At 46.4% G+C, this 21,249-nt stretch overlaps 1 protein-coding gene across 1 annotated transcript; it reads left to right on the top strand.

Annotated features, from left to right (window-relative positions):
• Window positions 1-5,566: 5,566 nt before the first annotated feature.
• LOC107122320 (chromosome unknown open reading frame, human C1orf115) lies at window positions 5,567-19,453 on the top strand. Its single transcript, XM_015425378.1, has 2 exons — window positions 5,567-5,992; window positions 18,591-19,453. Exons 1-2 carry the CDS (start codon window positions 5,681-5,683, stop codon window positions 18,708-18,710), a joined length of 432 nt encoding a protein of 143 aa, XP_015280864.1. The 5' UTR covers window positions 5,567-5,680; the 3' UTR covers window positions 18,711-19,453.
• Window positions 19,454-21,249: the final 1,796 nt, after the last annotated feature.

Below are 21,249 nucleotides of genomic sequence, written 5' to 3'. Positions count from 1 at the left end.
CACTCAAAATTAAAACTGTTCTTTAGGTAGCAGAGATCAGTTCCTCTGGAGAAAATAGTGGACTCAGTGTCATTATACCCTGCTGAGGTCGCCACAGCAAATTGGCAGCTTGCATCATTCTCCTCTCCTCCATTTTATTCTCTCAACAATCCTTTCAGGTAAGTTACGTTGTGAATATGTAACTGGCCCAAGGCTTCCATGACAGACTGGTGATTCAAACCTAGATCTCCCAGATCCTAGTCTGAGAGTTTGACCACTAGACCACACTGGCTTTTGTGGGGTGGCTGCTATTGAACCATAGCAAGCAGCCAGGCCTGAGTGAGTCATGCAAGTCAGGTGGTAACAAATCACCCAGTGGCCGCTGCTGGACCTAGAGCCAGTAAGTCATCCTTTAATGGCCAAAACAGCCCTGGAAAGGGTCCTGCCTTTTAGTGGCAGAAACCAAGGCTTGAAGGCTGGTAGTACTGTTGTGGTTGAGGGCATTCATTTCTTAAAGCTAGAAGCACTGCTTCTGTTTTGGGAGATTTAAACTCCCCCCCTTTAAAAGATTTCAGATTTTCCTGCCAACTTGGGACTTTTTCAGGTTTGTAGAAAGATCTGTCTTCTCGATGGCTCCAGTCTCGGGATTTAAGTATTCACAAATCTGTCTATGTTGAGAATTAGATACTACAAGTGGAGCCCCGCAAGAAACTTGCAGGATGGTAATCCCATTCCTCACACCTTTGCTTCCTCCCCTCTCCCCTTACCTCTTTCTCCCTTCTGCCCTCCTTTCTTAATCTCTCTCTCTCCCCTCCATGTATGTTACTTCCTCTCTCTTTCTTATCCGCTGTTTTTCTGCTTCCCCACCTCCATCACTCTTTCTCTCTCTCTGCCCCCCCACTCTATCATTCTCTCTTTCTGCCCCCATCACTCTCCCAGCCTCCTGCCTGCTGCTTCTCCCCCCCCCCCCCCCAGCAGTGGCAGCACTCTGGGAATCACAATGAATCTCCCAGCTACAGCCATCAATTCACCTTAGGGCTGCCATCTCCAGGTTGGGAAATTCCTGGAGATTTGGGGGTTGAGCTTTGGGACAGTGAGGATTGGGGAGGCAAGCAACCTCAGCAGGGTATAATGCCACAGACTCAACCCTCCAAAGCAGCCATTTTATCCAGGGAAACTGATCTTTGTCACCTGGACAACAGTTGTAATTCTGGGTGATCTCCAGCCCTTGCCTGGAGGCTGGCAATGGTAGTTCTTGTGGTTTGGAGGGCGGAGTCTATGGCATCATACTGGTCTGTAGTTCCTTCCCTCCTCAAATTCTACCCTCCCCAGGATCCACCCCTCAAATGTCCAGGAATTTCCCAGTCTGGAGTTGGCAACACAATTTCCTTCCCACCCAACAGCCAACCTACTTTTATCTGCCTCTGTCTTCAGCTGTCCATCTCCTCACTCCTCCCCCACAGCCCCTACCTAGGAAAATTACAGTCTTCCTCCACAGTGGGGATCAAAGCAGCTTACATTATTCTCGCCCCCTTTTCATCTGCACAACAACCCTGTCAGGTTGGTTAGGCTGAAAGTATGTGACTGGTCCAAAATCACCCAGTCAGCTTCCACTGCAAGATAGGGATCTGAACCTGGGTCTTGCAGACCCTACTTTGAAGCTCTTAACTGCTGCACCTCACTGGCTTTCATAGGGTGGCTGCTGATGAACAGTAGCAAGCAGCCAGGCCTAGTTGAGTCATGCAAATCAGGGGGGACCTGGCAACTTTAGACTACTGCCAGGCCTAGGCTGGCCAGCCTCCAAGTGGGGCCTGGAGACGGCCCAGAATTACAACTGGACTCTAGACAGCAGATGTCTGTCTCCCTGCAGCGAATGGCTGCTTTGGAGGGTAGATTCTGTGGCATTATACACAGCCGAGGCCTCTCCCTTCCCCAAATCCAGCCCTCGTCACAGCCCACTTCAAAATCTCTAGGAATTCCCCAGCCTGGCACTGGCTCCCTCCCTGATGGCCCTGGCTCCTGCCCTGAAAGCCAAAATAGAACTGGAAAGGGGCCCTCCCCCCTTCCCCTCCTTTTACTGACAGAAATAGTTAGAAGCCCCCCCCCCCCCACAGTCTAATCTCTCACCATTGATGTCTGGAGTTAGTTCCCTGCAGAGGCCATTTCAAAAGGTATTGGGGGGGATTCAACCCTCCCTTAAGAGATTTTTTTTGGATTTTTCTGCAGCCCTAGGAAGACCCATAACTATGTAGGAAAAGCTGTTGGGAGAGAGTGAGCCCTCTGTTGGCAGAAATAAGTATCCACACAGGGGACAACTTGGCTATCTCTCTTCTCTCTTTATATATAAAGCTCATTTTGTGTGAGTCCTGGAACACACACCCACAGGCTTTGGCCAGGAGACCTGTCGATCACAAGGTCTCGCCATCTATTGGTGGCTGCATTGGCAGGGTCTCGCCATCCATTGGTGACTGCTTGCCCATGTGTTGTCAATGTCCCACCCACCCTCTACCAGAATCGCCGCCCAGCCTTTCCGCCTCAGTAAGCTGCAAGGCGGCAGAGGTGGCATGTGCTCTGGCGGCCGAAAGGGCTTGCTTGCCCGGCACCCTGCCTTCTCGCCTCCTTCTCCCCCACCCTGGCGGCTCTTCCGCCCTCCGCAGCGCGCCGCCTGCTGCCCTGACACTCTGCTCCTTCGCCCGGACTCGTGCTCCTCTGCCCCTCCTTCACTCCGCCTCCGTTAGGGGCTGTGGGACGGCTCTGGCTATGGTGCGGCCTATAGGTGGCCTTCTGTCCCACCGCCGACTGCCTGCGGTCCTGGTGGGGACCAGTGCACACCCGGCCCCGCACTCCTCCGCGCCTCCAGGCTGCCTCGCGCTTGGCCAGGGCTCTGGGAGGGGGGGGAGCACACCTCCTCCACAATGCCATGCTCACCCAGGCCCTCTGCTAGAAGCTTGTTGCATTTTGGGCCGCAACGGGCCTGCCTCCTAGTTAGATATATAGACAAGACAAGAAGCGGGGACCTGCGGTACTCGTGGGGGGGAGGAGCTACATATAGAGGAAGCCACTGCAAGTGAGCCTGCTCCCCCTCTCCCCCGCCCCTGCCTGGCCCCAACAGCAAGGACTGCACGGCTCCCAGTTGCCAGGCCCGCCAAACCTTCTCCCCCACCCCCTGCCAGCAACAGCGAGGCCTGTGCAGCTCCCAGCACCAGGCCGGCCAAACCTCTCCCACCCCCCGACGGCGAGGCCCACGTGGCTCCCAGCCGCCGGGCCCGCCAAACCTTCTCCCCCCCAGCAGCGACAGCGAGGCCTGAGCCACCAAGCCTTCTCCCTCCCCCCTGTGGCACCGGTGGCAAGGCCTGAGCGGCTCACAGCCACCAGCCCACCAAGACTTCTCCCTCCCCCCCCAGCACTAGCAGCAGTCGCAGGACAATTCCCAGGGCATTCTCTGCACATGTGCAGGGAACACTCTTACTTTTGGGAGGATTTAAGTATCCCCCGTATAGTTTTTTAAACTCTTCATATTTTTCTGCACACCTGGGGATTGCCCCAAGTGTGCAGGAAAATCTCTCTGCCCCCCAAGTGCCCCCAATGTGCGGATTTAGATATCCGCACAGAGGGGGCCTCTCGACTATTAGTATATAGATTAGAGTTCTGTTCAATGTTGAGAATGTTTAGCATAAACCTGCTCTGTGTTTTAATAGCTTTCCCCTCCTCTTGCCATGAGGATTAGAATCTTGCTCTGTTTATACAGGAATGTTTACATGTGAAAGATTCTATACTGTCTGCATCATAGCATGTGTTCTTTCAACAAGCACTGTGGCCTTGGAGATTTTTTTTTAACTCCTTGATAATCCACATATAAATTTGACATATAATGTTAAAAGTAATGTGCCTAAGGGTTTTTGGTTGTTAAAGAGGGGCTAGCAAACAACATCTCTGTAAGTTTGGATTCTGCCACACACACAAGTGGCCTTGTACAATGTTTCTTTGGTCATGCATTTTTGTTCTATTTCAAAGGTGATCCTTAACAGGTTTTTATCTCAGTACTGGAGACCTCAACAGCAATAGTGGGGTGGGGTAGGGAAGGAAGTCAGAAGAATTTTTTTTACTGACAGCTCCTGCTGTGAAAAATTCTTAATATCTTGATAATTAAAAGAACAGTCTTAATGCAGTGGCTGGACAGCGAGGCGTGGGATAATACTTAATGACTTGGTAATGGCTTTAGTACATGCATCCAAGGAAAACAGGATAAGCTTATTAATGAATTCCTGCCAGCAAGGCGCTGAACTTAAAAGAGGAAATAGCATACAGTTGTAAAAAGGAGAGGTAGTGAGGATTTTTTTTTTCATATCTAGTTTCTCTGTGCCTAATGACACTGAGTTAAATACTGTTAAGTTTATACTTATAAAACTGACATTGTTTCGCTATTATATGTGTATGTGGAGAGGAGATTTCTTTAAGCAGAATGCAAGTAGATCTCCAGGTACTCTGGAGGGAAGGTATACAAGCCTAATGAATGCAGCGTCACCCCTCCTCCATTATTGAAAATGGGAGTTTCCAGGGTTCAAGTCATGAGGTAAGGTGCTTACAGTCCACATTCTTTCCTGTCCCTCCCCATTCCACTGAGCCCTTCCCCCACTGACACAGTCATCCAGTAATAATATAAGGGAAGTGTCCTTGTTGTGGGAACTGTGTCCTTTATGCCTGTACAATTATATCATGGTATCCACTTGGGTGAACTGGGCATCGAGGTTTGTTTGTTTGTTTGTTGGGAGGGTTTGTTTATATGCTTCTGGACAATTTTTTTAAAAAATCACTGAAAATGTACAGTGCCTGTGTAGGGTTGCCAACCTCCAGGTGGGACATGGAGATATCCTGGAATGACAAAGGATCTCCAGGCAATAAAGGTCATTCCCCCTGGAGAAAATGCTAGCTTTGGAGGGTGGACTCTATGGCATTATATACCATTGAGGTCCCTCCTCTCCACAAACCGCACCTTCCCTAGGCTCCATCCCTCTAAATCTCCAGGTATTTCCCAACCCAGAATTGGCGACCACATACCCACTGGAATTTAAAGAGGCACAGCTCCAACCATCCTGTAACAGTTGTATCCTATGGATCAGGCCATCAACATCAGCTCTACTTTCTTGAGGGAAGATCTGTATTTTCCAAGGGAACAAATTTAAAAGGGCTCAGAGATACTTGTGAAGGCTTGCTGAATGCTAGCAGCTCAATTTAATGGCAGAGTTCGCATGCCCAACTCTGTTGGATCCTGGCCTAAATGATAAAAAAGGGAGAAATCTGGTTTGCATTACTGTTTGCAGAGTTCTCAGAGGAACACAGAAGTCTGGCGGCGAGGAAAAGAATTCAAGCTGTTCTCCTAACAATACCATGTATCGCGTGTTGTTGTTTTTTCCTCTCAGCCTGCATCGGCTCTTTAGACCGGACTGAAGTGCTTTCTCGGTGCGAGGGGAAGCGGTGCTGTAAATAGTTTGGAGCTGGGCCTTTGAGCAGGGTGGTGGCTCAACCCGTTCCTCCAGGCGGGGAGGCGGGCGGGCTTTGGCGGGGGCCCAGCCGAGTCCCAGCCTGCTCCGAACGTCTCTCTCGAGCTCCACCGGTGGCCTCCCTCAGCCAGGCACCGCCTGACCTTAGGCGGGGAAGAGCAAAGGTGCCTCTGGCTTTCGCAACCAGAGGCCGTCCGAGCATGATGACCGTCGGCGGGGCCAAGGTGGGCGTGGGGGGGACCCTGAGAGCCCGGGGGCTCCGGCGGGGGGGCCCCGCAGAAGACACGACCGCCATCCTCGAGGAAGAAGAGGAGGCGGAGGAGGAGGCGCAACAAGGGAAGCGGGCGCCGGAGGGCCACGCCGAGGAAGGCTCCGGGGGCTCCTCCAAGCGAGTCGCGTTTGCCATCCTCCCGGACAAGTACGAGCCGCTCGGCGCCGACGTGGAGCAGCAAGCGCAGCGAGCCGAGCGCAAAAGTAGAAAGCGCAGGAAGAAGCTCAGGAAATACGGCAAGGTGAGGGGCAAGCCGTGACGAGGGGAGAGGAGAAGGCTGGGGACGGGCGAGTCGGAGCTGCGCGCCAGCGTGGGATCCAGAGCGATCCCTAAGATCCAGAAGATCTCCGGCGCCTCCAACGACTGTGCTGCTTATATGGCTGGCGAGAATCGGGCTCTGGGTCGTCCCGTCTCTGCCACCTTCGGTTGCTGAGCTTGGGGTCAAGCTGCAATCGCCCTATAAACAAATAGAAAACCATGTAAGCAAGGGAGGTTCGTGCAGTCCTTTTGGGTGAAGGGGAGTGCCCAGAAACCCCTACCCATGAGTCACGATCAGTGGACGTGCATTAATCTAATCTAAACATTCTCCAAGTTCAAGTTTATGGTTGAAGTTTAGTAGGCGTCGCTCATTGGGAGTGGAGGGAGGCGGGAGGACGTTAGCTTTTCGGTTTGTTTGGACGGTTGACACGATTGTGCTTGCCAAGCTGGAAACAGAGGCTTTTCAGAAGCAGACAACTGGAGGATTCCTCCTGTGGTAGCTTTGGCTTCAGTTCAGCATATATTTGAATCAGGTGTCAAATATATACAAAACTGAAATTCATTCGGGAATAGGTCTTAACACCCAGGGCCCAGCATCACCTGTTGTTGTTTTTTAAATCAAAACGGAGGAGCCAGTCATTAAGATAAACAGGGCAGTGCATTACAAAAAAAATTGGGTAGCATCGCTGCTTTAGTGTAAAGAAGCCCCAAAGGACCACTATTAACTAGCACCAATGCAGATTAGAGTCTTTCCTCAGTTCGCAAGGATCCTGCAAACAAACTGTGTTACTGCAGCAACAAGAGGAGTCTTATGGCTCCTTAAAGGCTAAAAGTGTACAATGCAATAAGCCTGTTAGGTTTTAAGGTGCTATAGAACTCCTTTTTTCTTTTCTAAATGATTAGAAAAATCTCCATTTACCACGCATTAGCCATCCTAGTAGCCCTGACTCCGGTAGCCCAGGCTACTAGCCTGATCTCTCAGATCTCAGAAGCTAAGCAAGCAGTATTTGGATGGGTGACCACCAAGGAATACAAAGGTCATGGCGAAGAGGCAGACAATGACAAACTACCTCTGAACCTCTCTTGCCTTAAAAACCCTGTGGGGTCACCATAAGTCAGCTGTGACATAACAGCAAAAATAACAACCACCACCATCCTAGTAGTAGAAAAGAACAAGAGTCCAGTAGAGCCTTAAGGACTAACGAAATTTGGGCAAGGTAGGAGCCTTCAAGAGTCACTGCTCATGAAAGCTCACACCCTGCCGCAAATGTTGTTAGTCCTTAAGGTGCTACTGGACTCTTGCTTTTTCTACTGCTACGGACAGACTAACACTGCTATCCATCTTGATCTGTAACCATCCCAGTAATCATTCTGTGTACCCAAAATTACGTTCTTTTACACCACATGGTTGGGGGGTGGGGGTGGAAAGTGCCATCAAGTCATATCCAATTTATGGCGATTCTGTAGGGCTTTCAAGGCTAGACACATTCAGAGGTCATTGGCCATTGCCTGCCTGTGTATACCAGCCCTGGACTTTATTGGTGGTCTCCCAAGCGTAGCTTTTAAGGTAGAGCTTGCCTGGGCCATCCAGGTCATAAGAACATAAGAGAAGCCAATTTTGGATCAGGCCAATGGCCCATCCAGTCCAACACACTGTCACACAGTGGCCAAAAATACCAGGTGCCATCAGGAGGTCCAGCAGTGGGGCCAGGACACTAGGAGCCCTCCCACTGTTGCCCCCCCCAAGCACCAAGAATACAGAGCATCACTTGCCTCAGACTGAGAGTTCCTATCTATACCTTGTGGCTAATACCCACTGATGGACCTCTGCTCCATGTGTTTATCTAATTCCCTCTTGAAGCCGTCCATGCTTGTAGCTGCCGTCACCTCCTGTGGCAGTGGATTCCCTGTGTTAATCACTCTTTGGGTGAAGAAGGACTTCCTTTTATCTGTTCTAACCTGACTGCTCAGCAATTTCATCAAGTGCCCATGAGTTCTTGTATTGTGAGAAAGGGAGAAAAGTACTTCTTTCTCTATCTATTCTATCCCATGCATAATCTTATAAACCTCGATCATGTCACCCCTCAGCCGTCGTTTCTCTAAGCTAAAGAGCCCCAAGCGCTTTAACCTTTCTTCATAGGTGGTCTCCCAAGCGTGTTCCAACCCTTTTATCATTCTAGTTTCTTAACCACTACACCAAACTGGCTAAGCAAACTGGACTCCAAACAGACCCGTTGCCAGAGCGACGCGTAGCGTCACATCCTGGCGGCAGCGGTGCAACGCGTATCGCTGTCCCCCGCGGCAGCCCTAGGTGACAAGAACTGTACACAGTATTCCAAATGAGGTTGCACCATCAATTTGTACAGGGGCATTATGATACTGGCTCAGGATAGAAGCCGCAGTGACTTAAAGGTTAAGATGCTGAGCTGTAGACCAGAAGGTCTGTAGTTTGCCAGTTTGAGACCCTAGTGCTGCATGACGCACTTAGCTCCCGTCTCTAGCGCCAGCTCCTGCCAACCTAGTAGTTCGAACGCTTCAGTGGGAAGGTAACAGCGTTCCGTGCGCCTCGGCGTTTAGTCACGCTGGCCACATGAGCACAGAAACGTCTTCAGACAGCGCTGGCTCTTCGGCTTGGAAATGGAGATGAGCACCGCCCCCTAGAGTTGAATACAACTAGCTTTCGAGCAAGGGAAACCTTTACCTTTTATAAGATAGAAGTACCACCCCTTAATCCTGGACTAAAAAACAGTAATATAGATAAGCATCCCTTTTACACCCATAAAGGTGACTGCATTAAAAGGTATTGGGGGGCACTGATTACCCTGCCTGGAAGGATGGTACAAATATGTAAAAAAGTACAACAAACAAATGGATGTACATTAGGTAGTCTTGAGAACAAAAGGGCATGGGCTAAGGAATCTCTAACAGGCATGCAACCATCTCGAGTATGTGCAGGAAAATACCAGGAATCAAAAAATGGTTCATTTATTCATGGATGGCTTTGGGTGAAATGTTTTTCCCCAGGCCTCTGTTCCCCATCTGAAAAATAAAAATAACTCTGTAGTGGTTAGAGTACTGGACTAGGATCTGGGAGAAAAAAATGTCCCTTTAATAGAGGCTTAATGTGTAGGAATGAGCATTTCTAGTTTTTCATGGCATGCAGGTATATAACATTACCTAGTAAATTTTTGCCATTAGGTCTGTTAACAGTCTTCATATGGGTGAGCCAATGATACTGCAGAGGTGTCTGGAAGGTAAGATGGATCTGGGTAGAGCAGTACTGAGACGGTTCCAGTCTGTCCAGTGAGATCCAGCGTGGTGTAGTGGTTAAGAGTGATGGACTCTAATCTGGAGAACCGGGTTCAATTACGCACTCCTCCACATGAAGCCAGCTGGGTGACCTTGGGTCAGTCAAAGCTCTTTCAGAGCTCTCTCAAGTCTAGCTTGCCACTTTAGTGGTGCATAATGCTAAAGGGATAGAACTTAAGGCTGCCAGACAATCTTTGGATCTCCTGGCTATACTACACACATTGCCATAGGATAATTATAATTAATTATTAGTCTGTCCTGTCAGACTGTCCACAAAAGGTTGCAGTGGGAGATGCTGAATTGTTCCTGTGGGAGCTACGCAGTGGCAGGCAGCAGCTGCCTGCTTGGCTGAATGTCTCTCGCCTTGAAAATCCTGTGGTGTTGCAATAAGTTGGTTGCAACTTGACAGCAGCCTTCCACCACCAAGGCCCCTTAATGAGATCATCCACAGTTGCTGAATAGGCTGTTCTCAATATGCTGTAGATTATCCTGAATAAGCCATCAGCTGCTGCTGTCTCTGTCCTGACCCAGTGACTGAATCCAGTGGCCACGTGGCTGCAGGAGAGCAAACTGAAGCTGCATCCAGAGAAGACAGAGATGATGCTGGCTGGAGAGGAGAGGTGATTCCAGACAGGACAGAGATGACATTGGCTGTTTTACTTGGGAAGGTTCTCCCTGTCTTCAATGGTGTACAGCTTTTGCTGATAGTGTTAGAGGGTAGCTGTGTTGATCTGCCATAGAGCAGCTAGATTCCAGTCCAGTAGCATCTTGGAGACAAATGGTTTTTAGCGTATGAGCTTTCGAGAATAAAAGCTCCCTATCTGACAAATGGAGCTTTTACTCTCAAAAGCTCGTATGCTAAAAATCTTGTTGGTCCCTAAGGTTCTACTGGACTGGAAACTAGCTTTGGTTTGAGACTCTCTTAAGATCTTGGGAGTCTTGCTGGATCCTGGTCTCCTGTTGGAGAAACAGGTGTCACTGAGGGCAAAAATGCTTTTCCTCAGCTACATGTAGTTAGGAGGCTTACTCCCTATTTGCAGACTCCTGAAATGGCTGCAATGGTCCATACTTAAGTAACCTCAAGTCTGAGTGGCTGTAATGTGCTGTACATGCGGCTGCTCTTGAAGACAGTCTGGAACCTGCAGCTGGTGCAAGATGGGACAGCTTGTTTGTTATGTGTGATTAGCCAGCAGGAGCACATTGCTCCTATTTTGAGATCCTTTCACTAGTTGCCAGTTAGTTTCCAGGTTCAGTTCAAGGTACTGGCACTTACCTTTAAAGGCCTTCGTGATCTGGGGACCACATGACTTGGGGCTCCTACCTTCCTGGCAATGATCCTGCAGAACAGAGCTGTTCCAAAGAGCTTTGGAGGCAGCCTGAGCATGGGCAAAGAGGACTGGTGAGGGCATGAGGTGTGCGCGCATAGGTCTTTTAAAATGTTTTATGTCTACTGTTTTGGATGTTTATGAAATTGTTTTGATGGTATGGTTACCGCCTTGGGTCCTGAAATGTTCAGGGGAAAGGCAGACAAATAAATATTTTAAATAAATAAATATAACATCCTGTTAAGCCTTTATGAAAGGAACAGGACATTTTTTCTCTCCAGACAATTGGTGGTCCTAAGGATTGCTGGGGTGAGGAACCATCTTGTAATCCACTTTGGGTCCTCGCTGGGGAGACAATTGGGGTGTAAATAAATAGAAATAGATGTTAATGTGGGCAGGAATACATGAAGTTGTCTTATATTGAATCAGATTCTTCGTCCACCATGGTCACTGTTGTTAGGCTCTCAGGTGGAGATCGTTGTTGTCAGATTCCTGAAACTGGAGATGCTGGAGGTTGAACCTGGGACCTGTTGTCTGCAAAAAAATAAATAAATGCTCTACCACTGAGCCACAGCCCCTCCCAGATAAAATGGGAGTAGCTATGTATGCTGTCCTGAGCTCTTTGGAAGAAAGGTGGGATTAGGGGGGGAAAGTACCAATACAGTGCAATAATTTTTCAGCATTTTGGGTTAGGTCTGTGTGAGACCTTTTGGACAAATCTTTTTTTGTGTGTGTGCATGTGCCTGGAAGTCATGATCGACTTCTGGCGACCCCTAATGGGGCTTAGACATTTCAGAGAGGTGGCTTATTATTGGCTGCCTCTGCATCCCAGCCCTGGTATTGCTTAGAAGTCTCCCTTCCAAGTACTTGCCAAGGTTGGCACTGCGTAGCTTCTGAGATATGACGAGATATCTTTTGGACAATTCTTGAAGCAGAAGGGTGCTTTTCCAGCACAAAACAGAATTTTCTTTGCCAAAGAAATAATTAGTTAAATCTGATGATGGAGTTGGTGAATTGTTCTCTCCTGTTTAGAAGAACCAAGTTCTATCAGAGCGCTAATGAAGCTGGTGTTCACACAGATCAAAAGAGAGCTCTGTCATTTCCATCTTGCAAAGACTCTAAGCTCCTCCATGTGACAGATGCTTTGCATTTCTTTGTGCTGCGTTTCTCTTGGCATCCTTATTGTGACAGCATTCCAATTAGGAAGAAGTATGAGGCCTGACTCCCCCTCCCCCAATAGTAGCAAAGAGCTTAAATGCAGAAAACTCCCCTTCCTTTTAGATCCGAGGCACAACTGCTGGTTTGCTGCTGGAGCTATCACTGAAATCAGTCTTTTACTGTAGGTATTCTTCAGGGAGGCTTGATGTCAAAGCAGCGGTATTTCCATTCTTTCCAGGGAAACCCAACCTCCCAATATAAACTGGTCTACAATTCAGTGGCTCTATTTCTCTTTCCAAATAGAAGTAAAAGGTCTACCAAGCTCAACAATTCTCATACTTTTGCAGAAGAAAAGTGTAACGAACAGTATAAATTAAAGCCGATAGAAAGGGAGAAAACTGACAGCACAGTGGTTATGTTGAAACTGTTTTCCAGGAAAAAAATTGTTCGATACATCCATCCATTTCACTGAAAAGAAGATTTCTGAAGCAACTACAATTTGTACTCTGTACAATTTTACTACAAAGTCTCTGTGGCTGGCTGGCTGGCTGGCTGTGTAGTCAATGTGAGCTGGGGAGAAATTGTGGCGAAGGAAGATATTCTAGTGAGGAGTGAGAGTGGCACACAGGAGGGGAAGAAAAATTAAGTGCTTCCATCCCCATGTGCAGATCCCTGTGGTATAGTTGAATTGCTAGGTATTCCAGTTTGTTATTAAGCTTGCTAACTTCAGGTTGGGGAGCTCCTGAAAATTTGGAGAGTGGATCCTGGGAGGGTCAGAGTTTGGGGAGGGACCTCAGTAGGGTATAATACCATAGAGTTTTAATTGTATTTATAGAAAATTCTATGTAAGCCACCCTGAGCCCGCATTGGCGGGGAGGGCCAGAATATAAACTGAATTTAAATAAATAAACAAACTGAATTAAATAAATAAATAATAGAGTCCACTGTCTAAAGGATCCATTTTCTCCAGGGGAATTCTCTCTGTGGTCTGGAGATCAGTTGTAGTTCCAGGGAATCTCCATACCCCACCTGGAGGCTGGCAATCCTGTTTGGTGTCTAGATGCCCAAATGAGCAGAACTGCACAACTCCTCTACGAGTGGGTCCAAATCTGTCTAGGTATTTTTGTTCCACTCTTCCTTTATGGAATTCAGGGCATTGTACCTGGTTCTCTGCTCGTATTTTATCCTCACAGCAACCTTTAAAGGTATGTTATGTGTTTTTGACAGTTTTTTAAAAAAATTCTGACTAATGAATGAAATTGTCATAGGAGGCAACATCCCTTCTGTTTATCACCACCTCTGATGGGAGAAAGAGGGGGCTGTATTCCCAGGGACCTGGCAAGATGGGCTTTTCTCCTATATAAGTCCTGTTTTTTTCTGGTGGAGGTGCAGCATGGAGGAAGAGGCTTGTTCTAGAATGTTTTGCATTTAATAATTTATTTTAATTTTTTACATTCAAAAATAAGTGCTGCTTTGGAATTTGTCCTCCATCCTTGCATAATACCATTTTTCTTTTCTCGCACAAACAGAGTGGTACTAGAGTTGTTTATTTATTTACTTACTTCATTTAAAATCTCCCTTTCTCCCCAGGGGGGACCCAAAGTGGCTTGCAGTGTTCCCCTCTCCTTCCTTTTATCCTCACAACAACCCTGTGAGGTAGTTTAGACTGAAAGTACATGTCTGGGCCCAGGTCACCCAGCAAATTTCCCTGGCAGACTGGGGATGAAGAGAAATTTCCTGCTTCCCCCTCCCTCTATAGCTTGTTGTGCCCTCCCCTCGAAATCACGTTGTCAGTGGACCCCTGGGGACAGTGTGGATGCGTGTGTGAAGCAGTGCTCTGCAGTGGAATTGCCAGAACACACACACACACAGTTTCAATGGGTGGAAGTGGATTCTACAGGCAGGAAAGGAAGTTGTGATTCAAGCCACTGTGTAATAAATATCTAGATGTGTGTGAAGTCTTGTATCTTATATGAATTAGCTGTAGGGCTGTTGACCAACTCCATCTGATTTCAGCAGGCACAGCCAACAAAAGCGAGTTTTGTGTTTGATCTCAATCTGCAGCCTTTTGCTACAACTCTTGGTGAGAGAGTCACATCCTGCCTTACAAATACTGCTGCATTGTATAGAGGGTTTAAGCTCAAGTGGGGGGCTGGGAGTGTTGTGTATCTGTTTTGGGAAGGGCTTTGGTCCTTGCTGAGATGAGGGTTCCATTGTTCTGGCCAAGGTACAAACGTTTTATTGTACCATCTCTGCCAAGTCAAATGATGTGATGTAATGTTCCCAAGGTCAGGGAGGAGATCTGGTGATAAGTGCCATTTCCATGACCAATGGCTGTGGATAAGAGAGTGCCAGCCTGCAGGTTTTATACCTTTCTCTTCCATGCCAAAGGGGAAGCACTGAACAGGAGATCTGCATCTTGTGCATGTGACCTCATGATTCTATGTATAGGTGTGTTTAGTCTGCAAGAATAACTGAACATCCCTTGATATTTGGCATAATACCCTGGTTACGGAGGTGTGCTGGGTGCAATCATTGGTGTATCCCATTTGAATTGCTCATTTGCACAGCACAGCAGGTCCTGGGATCAGGCTGTAAGTAAGCCCTTCAGTCAATTGGAAGGTTAATGGGAAAGGAAAGGGACCTTGAAGACATTGATTGACAGTGCCCTAAGAAGCCAACACTTCTATCCAGTCCGTTTGGCTGAATGCAAGATGGCTGTAGGAAATCCAGGATGTGACTCTTCATTCCTAGGCAAATTCTTTTGAAAATATTTGGTAATATCCCTTTTAGAATAAGGACTGGGAATCATCCAACCACCCATTTTATCAGCATGACAATTTCATCCCATCTTTCCTTCAGAGAACTCAGGGTGGTGTACATCATTGTTTCCTCCACTTTTATACTCACGACAATCCTGTGTGGTAGGTCAGACTGAGACAAACTGGCCCCAGGTCACCCAAGAAGCTTTCATGTCAAAGTAGGGATTCAGTCCTGTGTCTCCCAGATCCTAGCCTTCACAATTACACCACACCAGCTGTCATCTGTGCATCACATGATTGCCTGAAGCTTCCTTCATATCTTGTCTCTTCCTTTTTAACACTGTCTTTTTAACACATGAAGACAATAGCCCAAGAAGTCTGAGCTATGATATAGGTTTTTACCTTTGCTGTGCATTATTGGAACCCATTCCTACGAACCCATTCCAGAAGTTGTTACCAAGGGATGATCATATGATCAGCGTGCCTCGGAAGTCAGGCACTGCATGTTTATGCTCAGAAACCTCCATCCCCGTTAGCTGATGTCAAGGGGGAATATTTATCATAAGATAAGAGCTGCAGTTATCGTACAACAAACATGTCGGTGTGATGCAGTCTCTTGTTCAACAGATGGCCTGGCCATATTGAAAAATGTACTTGCCTATCCCTCCCTTGAATTACTCCCCCCTCCATCAGTTCTCTCTGCAGGAGTGTGTTGTTTCTTCATCTTTCTAACTCACGCAAAGATCAACAAGGGAGCTCTAATCAAAATCTGCTGTGATGATCTGGCCCATGGCCAATCGAAACAGACAGTTAAGTTGTATAATACAGCCCTGAGGCAACCTAGAGGAAAGGAAATGGCTAGGGTTGAGGAGAGTTTCATTCCAAGTGCCTTCAGTGCCAAGTATTTGCAGCGCCAGTGCAACAACCATGTCAGAGAATGAATAAACCGGGTCCAGGTCACGGGCTTTTCATTCTTTATGGATTTGTTTAGGTGGTGCTATCCACATACATTGCATTTGTGACTTTGTTCACCAACTCTCTAGTTTTCATGTTCATGTGTTCCTTATCGCCTTCATTCGTTTCCATTCTTTACCAGCATTTATCTTTCTTTTTATTTCCATTGGTTTCAGTGAGAAGCACATTCCCGACTGGGAAACCTTTTCTTTCCTGTCTTGGCCAAATTTCAGGCCAGTAGTTAAAAGTGTCACTATTTTGGAGGTTGTGAAAATCCCACTGGCAGAGTAGAGACAGGAGGGCTTTTGTCTTTCTTTGCTAGACTTCTCAAGTGAAATGTGTGCAGGGGGGGCCTGGAGCTCGCAGGTAAGGAGAGCTGACCTCTGGCTTCGCCATACCAGGCTGTGGTCAGCTGACTTCCAGTTTTGGACTTGAGCTAGAAGCAAAATACTGCAACCAACCAATCAAATACAGCAAGGTCACAGGGAAGGGGTGCCAGGGAGGGCTTGGCTCCCCTTGCCTACAAACATTCTCCATTTCGCTTTAGAAACAGATCGCCAGCCTGCCCCTTCTTTACATGGGAATGGAAGGATACTGAGATAAAAATATGCGGACTGCCCTTTAGGCCTGGGATTCAAAAGTATACCTATCTTCTCACTGCAGCCATGATCCAACGCTCTGTAGCTCTTTTTAAATAAAATTAAAGCTTTTGAGAAAACGTGGAGCTTTGTCACTGGTATCTTATATAGAGATCTCGGATCTTTCCTCAACATAGAGTACAGAGGAGGGCAACCAATGTGATTAGGGGGTTGGAGGACCTTCTAGGGTCCCCAGGTCCCTTGGACCTGCCAGCAGGGAATGGGGTGTATGAACTTATCGGGAGTGGGGAGGAATGCTGAAAATAAACACAATGTGCCTACACAACCTGGAAATGAAGCAGGGACATTGGGGGGCGATGCTCTGGTTTTGGGGTAAACTTCTACCATATAGTTTTGCCCCACCCCAAGATCCCTGACATGCCTATGTAACTTCTGGGTCACATAGGCATGTCACGTTTATTTCCAGCTTCTTGCCTGTTTGGGAGGGTAATTGGGTGGTGGTGGAGAGGAGCACCCAAAACCAGGAGACACCCCCCCACACACACCTGCACCTTCTTTATGAGGAAAAGTGGAAGAGTCTGGGACTTTTCAGTTTAGAAAAGAGATGACTAAGAGGGAGGGGAACATGATAGAGGTTTATAAAATTATGCATGGGGTGGAGAGAATTGACAAAGAAATTCTCATTTCCCCAAAATACTGGAACTCGAGTTCCAATTAAGCTGGTGTGCAGTAGGTTCAGGACAACCAAAAGGAAATACTGCTTTATATAGCGAGTGATTAAACTGTGGAATTTCCTGCCAGAGGATGTAGTGATGGCCACAGGAATGAACAGCTTTAAAAGGGGATTAGATAGATTCATGGAGGATGTCTGCCAATGGCTTCTAGCCATGGTGACTAAGGGGAACCTCCATATTCAGGCAGTAATCCCCTGAATCCCAGAGCTAGGAAGCAACATCATGTTGTTGGCCCTTCAGAGGAACTGTTTGGCCACTGTGTGAGACAAAATGCTGGACTAGATGGACTATTGGTCTGATCCAGCAGGGCTCTTCTTATCTGTCACATCTCATCTGATTTGGCCCTGCCTTTCACTGGAGAGGAAAGTGTCTCCCTCTATTCCCTCTCACCCCCACAGCAGCAAAGAAGCAAAGTATTTCCCCTGCTTCCTTCAGGTGCACTGCTTGTTGCTAAGAGAAGGTGAGCAAGGTAACCACCCCCCAGTCTGAAGGTGTCAGAGAACAAAATGGCAAGCAAAGAGGACCCACTTCTGCCTGTACAGAATCAAGGAAACCCTCCCTGAGCCAAAGACAATACCATAATGATTGATGTATATTGTAAGCACTGTGTATAAAAACGCTGATGGTGCTGTTCAGCTGCAATATATATTATCTCCTCTGGTTGGAAGAAGCCACCATCAGCTTGAACCAGCTTGACTTGACTTACATTTGTCAGAAATCGTTTAGTTAATATTAGATCAAAGAATGAGTCAGACCAAAGGAACAACATTCTGATTAGCTTGAGTTCATCTGCAATATATATATTATCTCCTCTGGTTGGAAGAAGCCACCATCAGTTTATCTGTTGAGTATCTCTCTCTCCCCCTCATTGTCCCTCCTGCTTCTCTTTACTGTGAAAAGCAAAAAGTGGCTGTGATAAGCAAAGAGTGAGGTGCCAAACAACCACCATGAGTGACGTTTGCAGTTTTTAGCAGTCAATTTCAGTATCATTCCAACACTCTCACTTTTAATTTGTTTTTTTTAACTGGTAGTTATTTCATGAGCGAATATCCAAGTGTTCCCCCTAGGAAGAGGACAAAGCTATTGTAACATTTTGGTATGGGATGTCATCTTGTAGTAATTTTTTGTTTCGTGTTGTGAATATTAAATTAGTCATAAAAATGTGCTTCTTGAAGATACTTCTGGGAATGGGTCAGTTAATCGATGTTTTGAGCTGGCTTTGATAATTGCTTTTACTGTATTTATTGTAATCTGTTTGAATTTGTAAGCCCCTATGAGGGTCCTTTGAGATACAGAACCGGGTAAAAGAGCTAAAAATAAAGTAAAATGGAAAGTGTCTCCTGTAAGGGAATTGCATGGAAAACAAAGATGTAAAACAATTCTGATATCAGAAAATTATATTCACATGGTATGGATCTGACATGTAGTAACTATATTGTATTTTTATCCTGCTATTATGGTCCCTCACTGCAATTTCATTGTCAGAATAACCCTCTGAGGTAGGCTAGCCTGTGTCTAACCCAAGTATAATAATGTTACAGTGCAAGAATTAATCATCCAGTCAGCTTCATGCAGTACTCTGTGGCACTACACAGAGGCCTTTCTGTCCTGCATGATCAAAAGGTACTGTGAGAATTCAGCCTCAGCCAACCCCTTTTTCTTACTGCTGTGGAAACCCTTGTTAAATAGAAGTGCTTTCCTGTTCCTTAATGGCTCTTATTTGTCTTTCTGCTTATCCAGAATGTGGGCAAAGTGCTGCAAAAAGGATGTCGTTATGTGGTGCTCGGCCTGCAAGGCCTAGCCAATGCCTACTCATCGCCCTTTGGTGTGGCTGTTTCGGTAGCAACGCTGTTTCGGTAGACTGACGGTCTACTCCTTTCAAGATGGAAGAAGAAAGAAGCCATCGCGGAGGTGCATATGCCACCTTTGGAAATGACGGCATTTCAGCAATAAGAAATGGATCAAACCAGGACGTTTGGAGGGCTTGACTTGAACCAGTTCCTTACATTTGTCATTTGTCAGAAATCGTTTAGTTAATATTAGATCAAAGAAATGAGTCAGACCAAAGGAACAACATTTTCATTAGCCTGAGTCAGATCTTGTCCTTTAAAAAGAGAGTCAGAGTGCCCTTTTGTCAAAGTCTTGGATTACAGAGGAAGAGGGGGAAAGAGAGAGAGAGAGAATGGTTAAAATAAAGAAGAAAATAGAGGGAAAGAAAGATCTGGTATTCCACAGGGGGAGTCTTCCTTATCACTGTTTTTCCATGTCAGGGAAAGCTGCACCTGTGGTGTCTCTGTGTACTATTGGTATAGAGGGAACACTGCCAGAATTGGGCCAGCCTCAGGAGAGATTGGAGAAGTGAGACTGCTTTATCAGAAAGGGGGGAAAGGCAAGGCAAAAGCTTAGGAACATCTACTGTGTTTCAGACTCTGAGTCCAGTTACCTTGCAGCCTGGTTCTCATTAGGAGGTAGGCCTCCATAGTAGGATTGCCGGGCTGACACTTGGCGAGACCTAGATCTTTAGGGAGTTCACAGAAAGGAAACTTCCTCAGGTGCGCCTTCTCTTCAGATATTATGGTAAAAGCCACACTGGTGAAATTCTCTATTATTCCCAAATAATAAAATAATAATCCTTTGAAGACAAGCTCTCAGAACATGGGCTTGGAAAATCTCTTAGCGAGGCAAAGGGGCAGTTACTGAGGAAGCTAAATATCCGAACACATGAAACTGCCTCATAGCGAATCCTACGATTGGTCTATCAAGGTCAGTATTCTCTACTCTGACAAACAGTGGCTCTTCAGGGTCTCAGAAGGGGTCTTTCACATCACCTACTGCTTGATACTTGTAACTGGAGATGCCAGGGATTGAACCTGCAAAGCAGATGCGCCACAGCCGAGCCATGGCCCCTTTCTTTGACCCCTTCCAGTATGCCTTGACCAGACTGGTAGTCCAAGCGCCTTCACTGTAAACCAGTACTGTGTAAGAAGCAAGGTGTCCTACATCTTATATTAGTAGATTGGGTTGGATTCTGTTTCAAGCTTATTGACAAAGGGCAAGATATGGATGAAATAATAAAATGGTATCTAGTATAGTCCAGCCCTTTCCATAACCATGGTATTCCTTTCAGAATGGACAAGGAGTGGGATTGTAGCAGCAAGTTTGGCTACCAAGCCATTCCTGCAAGTTGGCTACCAACATTCATCGGAATTGTTCATAGGGTATGTACATTTGCATAGTGTAGAGTCTGACAAAGGGAGTTTTGACTCTTGAAAGCTCATACCCCACAAACCTTGTTGGTCTATAAGGTGCTACTGGACTTGAATCTAGTTGCCATGGAGTCTGTGCATGTGGAGCTCTCTCCATGTGCTCAGGAACATTATCACAAGCAGAGACCAAGGGGGGCAAGGTAGAAAGAGCCTGTAGAGCAAATACGTTAAGATGTTTCAAGCCACGTGAACCATATGTTTAGATGCTTCAGCAAATCAAGCTATATGAACCTGTAAAAAACAAGACACACACCATGTTTATGTTCACTAAGGAAACTGCTGTGGGTATGGGATACTGAGTAGCAGTATAGTAATTTCAAGAGTTGTCTGTATATGTAGGACTGGGAAATCTGCTCACAGCATGTAATCAAGGTGGTCTCTATGCCAATGCTTAGACACCAAAAATAAGATATCACAAGCACATCTCACTGTGCAATATATTAAGCACTAAGCTAGATTTCTGGGGCTAACAGTCTTGATGCGATTGAAAGGAGAGGTACTGTGTGTGATGTAGACAGCAGATGAACCAAAATTTTGCATTCCCAAATCATAGCTGATAAGTACTTTTTGATACTCACACTTTCAGTCTTGAAGTATTTATGTGAGAACATGTTTATTTTGAAACAAAATACCATAGGGCTGGGGTTTTGACCTATTGTTAACAAATTTGTGTATTAAGAAGAAAGACTTGTGTTCCAAGGAAAATTAAATGTTAAGTAGATTTAACTACAGAACAATATGAGTGTAAACTGGTTTTCATTAATGAGTTTTCTTTGACTGAACAATGTAAACTTTCTTGAACAATGTAAGATTTCTCACACAAGTCTTTCTGTCACACCTGTCTTTATTTTATTTTACTGAAATATTTATACCTTGTCTTTCTTACAATCAAATGATTTCTCAAGGTGGCTTGCCAATGCAGGTGTAAGCCACACTGCATGAGCACATTTTAAAATTATAAACACAGAAGGACCATAAAGAAAAATCCTGACCTCACGTCATTTGCCTGCCCTCTCAACCAGACCACTTTATTTCAAGTCAGTTCAATTTCAAAGCCGCCTAGGAAAAGAAGGTTTTGCAGTACTTTTGGAAACGTGCTGAAGTGGGTATCCTCTTGACCAGAACAGCTGCTG

This window comes from Gekko japonicus, unplaced genomic scaffold (assembly GCF_001447785.1).
Source record: "Gekko japonicus isolate JY-2015 unplaced genomic scaffold, Gekko_japonicus_V1.1 scaffold153, whole genome shotgun sequence".
In the NCBI taxonomy this organism is placed as follows: Eukaryota; Metazoa; Chordata; class Lepidosauria; order Squamata; family Gekkonidae; genus Gekko; species Gekko japonicus.
Note: the sequence above shows the minus strand (reverse complement) of the source record. Positions and strands in the feature narration are given on the sequence as shown.